The sequence below is a fragment of the Fundulus heteroclitus genome, chromosome 4, assembly GCF_011125445.2.
Source record: "Fundulus heteroclitus isolate FHET01 chromosome 4, MU-UCD_Fhet_4.1, whole genome shotgun sequence".
NCBI lineage: Eukaryota > Metazoa > Chordata > Actinopteri > Cyprinodontiformes > Fundulidae > Fundulus > Fundulus heteroclitus.
The window spans coordinates 66,501-72,500 of NC_046364.1; the positions used below are offsets into that span (position 1 = coordinate 66,501).

Sequence of the window (6,000 nt, forward strand, 5' to 3'; positions counted from 1 at the left end):
CTTGCCTTCCAGTTGATTCCATGTTGAGCTATTTATAATTTTATAACTACGCCACACCCTCTGTCAGCTCTCAGATACTATAGTCAGCTAGGTAGCTGCTTATTTCCTTGTATATCTCAGTAGATAATGTCACAATAGGAAGAGCTTAGCGTATTTTACATTTTGAGGCTGTAGCTGTACCACAGACTTCCAGCTGTTTCTTAGCACATAAAACCACAGAAGTGAAATAACATTAAAAGCTTTCCATGACTGAATCCTCAGAGACTCCATCAATATTTTCAGCCGAACACAGAAAAAACTGAAGCAAATGTTAACGAACCTTAAGGACGACCTCCTCCACCGTCACCGAGCCGCTCAGGGGTTGGTTGGGACTCGTCTTGGTCTCCAAGGTCACGGAGCATGGTTTGAGCACCTGTTAAATGAGCCAGAACCGCCTCAGTCTACTGATCCCGTCACGGCCCTGTTGTCCCTACACAAGCGGACTTACGGTGGTCACAGCTTCGCTCTCTCTGCTGCCAATGAACGGGCAGGCGAGGACCTTCAGGTCCCTCAGGTTGGCCCTCATGTTCTGGGTGCCGTCCTCAGCCAGCAGGTTGAAGTCACCCTGGAAAGAGGCCAGGAGCGCCGGAGCGTCGGCCTTCATCAGGCTGGCCACAAACGCCACCTCCGGGTCCACTATGACGGCCCGCACTCGGGTCTTCAGAGCGGAGGCTGCAGAGACAGGCTTTAATGCTTAAATGGTTTAAGGAGGCTTTAATCGGGTCCCACTAGGATTCCTCCTCTATTAGAAAGGTCTGTGGTTCTAGAACGGGGTCAGCAACCTTTTTCAAAGTGACTTTATCAAGGTTCCCACAGCATAAGGCAAGTTAAATTCAAGACTTTTTAATACCACTAGAAATAAAAAGTCAAGACCAACTTCACGATAAACAAGATAAACCTGGTTGCGACAACTTCACCCAAATGTTTATTTTAACATAAACCATTACTTTCTGGCGCAGTAGACATGTTTAAATTTTTGAAAAACATTCCATATAGGAAGAAAGCTAAAAAACACACAAATTACAGATATATTTTTAACAACTTTGTTTTATTCCCTACTAAAATAAACTATAAATCAGTTTAAAAAACCACAACATAACCAGTGCAGACTCTTTTTCGCAGCTATGGTCCGGCCACAACAGTTTTTATTGGTTCCGCTATGGGATGGAACCAATAATAGTTACATTGAGCCGTTTGGTAAATTTAAAAATATATAATTGTGTCAATTATTTCACTGTTTGGTAAGGATTACAAAAATAAAATCCTATTTATGACCTAAATAGGATTTAAGACTTAAGAAAGACTGATTTAAGACATTTTAATGCCAATTAAGGCCTTAGTTTTATATTAATGCCTTTTAAGACTTTTTAAGGATCCGTGGGAACCCTGTTTATGTAAAATAAAAACATTTTCAATGCTTTTTTTAAGATATTGTAATTTTAAAATCTATACAAGAACAACTGTGATACAAAAGGAAAAGCAACAGAATAAAATAAAATTTTTGATGCAGCTCACTGCTGATTTTGCTAGTTTTGAAACAAGCACCGTGTTGGTGACCCTGTTCTAGAAGTTAAGCCAGCTTTACAGACAGAAGTAACTTTCTTCACATTCGGTTCCAGTCCCTGGGTCTTACCGGCCTTGGCCTCAGCTCGCGGTTCTGCTCTCTGCCTGAGGGGCAGCTTGTCGCTGGGAGCGGCGGCCGGACTCTGAGGCAGAGCCTGCAGGAAGAAATCTGCCACAGTCATCAGGAACTCCACGCTGGCGCACACGTAAAGCTTCTGCAAGACGGCCACCAGGTCGCGCTCTGCAGGACCCTGCCGGAACGTTACGTCGATCATGGCCTGGTGGCCGTTCTCCTCTTTCTGTCCGACCATCCTGCAGGAAGAAGACAGACATGGAGCGTGATCCCTGGGTCTGCGCTGACAGGAAGCAGTTAAAGCAACTTCCTGTCTGCAGAAAACAGCCTCCATCACCCGGGGAGCCAGCTCAACCTGCCCGGCTTTTATTTCAACCTTTTCTCTATTGAGACCTATTTCATTATTTAGGTTTTGTTGTGTTCTCTGTGGGATTTTTTAGAAAGTATCATGAAAGAGGAACATATCCAAGAACAATCTAACGTCAGTCAGCGAGACGTGGATCTCCAACAGAAAGTTCAGCGTCAGCATTTTTATAGGATTTAGTTCAGTTGATGCCCAAATGCACTACAGGTGTAATCTCAGGACCAACTGATGATAAATCTCATGATTTCACACAATCCAGCTGTTGAGAAAATGCCGCAGCCCAATCTGGGCCAAACGAGGGATACAACGCAGCCTTAATCAGATTAAAATGCTGATTGGTCAAAAGTTTTTTATTCAAGGAAGCCAGCAGCTGCTGCTGCTGCTTCAGCCAACCGCTTTTAACAGAACCTCCAGCAGAACCCGGCTCTGTTCAGTACTACTGACACAAGTTGCACCAGAATGTGGCACATCAACAGCTAAACGTTAAGAAACAGCGTAATTAAAGGTGTTGAATGTATAAGATCATCAAAATGCTTGGTGCCATTAACGGTCCTGCCGGTAAGACTGGGCCTAAATGTAGAAGCAGCCATCAAACTGACAGGAACCCGGCCAACACTGGAGCCTGAACATCCTGCTTCCTGGTTCTAGTCAGAAGTCAGCAGCAGCCTTAAAACACGTTACTGCCTGGATGAAAACGCGACGCCTTAACATCGTCGCCCTGCCTTCTGAATTTAAACGTGCGGTCAAAGAGAATCTCAGGGTTCTTCTTCAGCTTCCGCCCCAGGAACACCTTCAAACCTCTGACCTCTCAGATGATCTCAGTCTTATATTCATCAGGATGAAGGACATTTCTGTGGGCTGCACAGTGGCGCAGTGCCTTGCAGCAAGAAGGTTCTGGGTTCAACTCCAACCCTGGGTCTTTCTGCATGGAGTCTGCATGTTCTCCCTGTGCATGGTGGGTTCTCTCCAGGTACTCCAGCTTCCTCCCACAGTCCACAAACATGTTAGGTTAACTGGCCTCTCTCAGGTGTGGATGGTTGTTTGTCCTGTTTGTCTCTGTGTTGCCCTGCGATGTACTGGTTACCTGTCCAGGTGAACCCGCCTCTCATTGGCAGCTGGAGATAAGCACCAGCACCCCTCAGGACCCCATGAGGGAAAAGCGTGCATAGATGATGGATGAAGGACATTTCTGTCTAAGGCTATTCAGACCACCTGGTTTCACCTTCATGGATACGTTAACTAGAAGGTAGCAGCTTGGGATGTTTTACCGCAGCTGGAAAAAGGTTTCCAGTGAGCAATTTTAACTGATATCTCATTTGTTCCATCTTCTAATCATAGTGATGTCATTTAATACTATTTCCACCTTGTTGTTTAGACCTTTGGCCCAATTAGTATCGTTTTAAATGTGCTTTCTAACTAAACTGAGATGATTTAAAGAGCCCTCAGCTTTCTGCTGCTATGAGACAACGTCCTCAGGTAAGCTCGTGTTCTCACTGCCGTCCTGCTGCGGCGACCATGCGATCGTTACCGTGACATCACCCGGTCCACGCCACTCCTGTGGTCGTCCAGCGTGCACGCCGTCAGGACGGTGTTCACCTCCATGCAGCCGTTGTTGAGGATCTTTCCTGAAGCTTTCATCAGACGGAGCGCCAACTCCCCCAGCCTCAGGTCCTGGCCGTGCCGGAGCTCCGTCTGCGGCTGACAGCGGCACGGTGAGACGACCACACCTGGTCCATCACAACCTGCTCTCCACGTCTCGCCTCGCCCTGACTCACCTGTTTGGGGTCGTCGTGGTACAGAACCAGCTCCAGAGACTCGACGTTGAAGTTAAACTTCACCATCTCCACACCTTCATCCCCGTGTTCATCAATGCTGCCGGCTGCCTTCTCAGGTTCACCTGAACAGGTAGCACACATTTAGAGGCCTAAACTAGAAGCAGAGCGCTTTCAGGGCTTCTGTGTGGGCGCCACACCTGCAGGCCGTCCTCTGGCAGCTGGAACCTGCAGGCTGACCTCCTGCCGGGGGGCAGAGGGATCCAGAGCAGCAGCTTCTCCCAGGTTCTCCGTCATGATCCGCAGGATGACCCTCAGGTCGTCCTGACTGAGCTCCAGCTGGACACAGAGCACACAGAGCCGGGTCAGAACTGAGAGCAGAACCTGAATCCTCACAGATTACAGCAGTTATTCTATCAGCGCTCAGCCTTGTTACTGTTCAGCTTTCCAGACGCTTTTGCTGTTTGATGGATTTAGTCCATGAAGGCGCCGCTAAAGGGGAGCGAGAGGAGGCGGCGGACGGCAACACGCCGCCTGTGGTCTGCATCCAGCATTTATTTAAATATTTATTCAGAAGGAATTCAGCAGTTAATTGAAATACATACGTTCCTTGTTGTACACACAGTTTAAAAATGACTTTTTATTGTTTTTAAATTCAGACATAATATGTGATTATAATACTACAATATGTTTGCCTAAGCTCATCACACCGACAGAATCTAGTACCAATCCGGGCCCTGAAGAAACTTTATTTATGAACACAATTTATTCAATTTCCAGTTAAATTACCTTAGAACATTGGAACAAGGAAAATTCTAACTAAAAAGAAGCAGATTAATATTATTAGACTGAAACTATTAAATGATGCAGTGATATAAAAACTATTAAATGATGCAGTGATATAAAAACTATTAAATGATGCAGTGATATAAAACAAGCACAAAAGTTTAAAAACACTTATGAGATTTTCCAGGGTTAATGTGGCTGTCCCACATCCTTTGGAGGGGATTCTGATGTTGTTCTTGGTTCTTGGTGTTCTTTGGTCTGGATTTTTGACCCAAGTGTCCAGCTGAGTGCTACCATACTGGAGGATCATCCACGCGTCTAAAGCAGAGAGTTGGGGGTGTCCCCTGTAAGCACTGAGGGCCCTGCTCTCCACCTCCTCCAGGTACAAATTGGCCCCAATGGGGGACACTGGGGAGCCCAGACCCGAGTTAATGCTGCTGATGAGTCTGAGAGGCTCCCCTTCTTTGTATATTTCTGGAAGTCCATTTGCTCCACATGGCTGCGTACTGACCACGGAAGAACCACGGACTAACATTAAACGGCATTATTTGCAGTTTTAGTGCGTTAATAAGACTGCATGCTGTATATGAACATGGGTCAGTCACTCTTTCCAGAATCTGCGCTGAAACGCCCGGCAAGGCATCGCCAGGTAAACCTGTTAACTGGACATCAATCATGTCCCAACCTCCGTCTCTGGACAGCTAGAGAGGAAGGAGAGGGTGGCGCTGGACCTTCATCCTGAGTTCTTCTGCCTCCACCATGTTATTTCTTATGGCTGGTATGGAGGCAGGGATAAGTTCTGCTACCAGAAGCTGCTTAGCATTCCTCTCTGAGGTTCTTCACCCACCCGTCACCATTCTCCTCTCCAGCAGCAGCAGGCGGCGCTCGTTTCACTAGAGGAGACCTGAAGCGGGTTACCTCCTCCAAAAACGGCTCTGGAGGAGTGATCATGTGGACTGACTCTGCAGACCAACCATGAACTCCTCTGTGTCCAAAAGCAGAAATATTTTAGACGATCAAGAGATTATCCTCAACATCCCAACATGTTTTCCACCATATCGGTCCAACATGGCCGTCTCCTTTGGTTTTACTTGTTAATCATTTACAGCTTGCATCACCGTACCTTCATGGGCTTCAGGTCTCCAGTGACCTCCACAACAGCCATCTTCTTGTACCAGGCAGCTGACAGGTTCCTCCTGATGTTAAGGTGCAGATTCACCGGTTTCAGCAGCTCCATGTTGGATTCTTTGGAACCAGAGTCCAACAGAGTCCTAAAAGATAAGGAGAATAACAGCTTTGTCCCCGAGACTAATCTGTTGTCCAGTTGGACCAGAACCATGAGCCAGTGAGGCTGACCTGGACAGCTGAAGCTCAGACAGCTGCACATCCATGTTGTCCACGAC

The 6,000-nt window shown here is 46.8% G+C and overlaps 1 protein-coding gene across 9 annotated transcripts in view; it reads right to left on the minus strand.

The window, feature by feature from the left end:
- The window catches only part of vps13c (vacuolar protein sorting 13 homolog C), an 80,815-nt gene that overhangs the window by 37,133 nt on the left and 37,682 nt on the right, over positions 1-6,000 (minus strand). For 8 of the 9 annotated variants that reach the window (XM_036135741.1, XM_036135742.1, XM_036135738.1 and 5 more), the window contains 8 exons: positions 5,954-6,000; positions 5,721-5,868; positions 4,012-4,150; positions 3,815-3,936; positions 3,568-3,737; positions 1,673-1,914; positions 488-711; positions 320-412 (listed from right to left, as the gene is read on the minus strand). The exon at positions 5,954-6,000 is cut by the window's right edge and continues 258 nt beyond it. In XM_036135741.1, the coding sequence (XP_035991634.1) occupies positions 320-412; positions 488-711; positions 1,673-1,914; positions 3,568-3,737; positions 3,815-3,936; positions 4,012-4,150; positions 5,721-5,868; positions 5,954-6,000 (1,185 nt within the window). The remainder of the gene's footprint in view (positions 1-319; positions 413-487; positions 712-1,672; positions 1,915-3,567; positions 3,738-3,814; positions 3,937-4,011; positions 4,151-5,720; positions 5,869-5,953) is intronic. The other variant, XM_036135739.1, reaches the window with a different exon arrangement.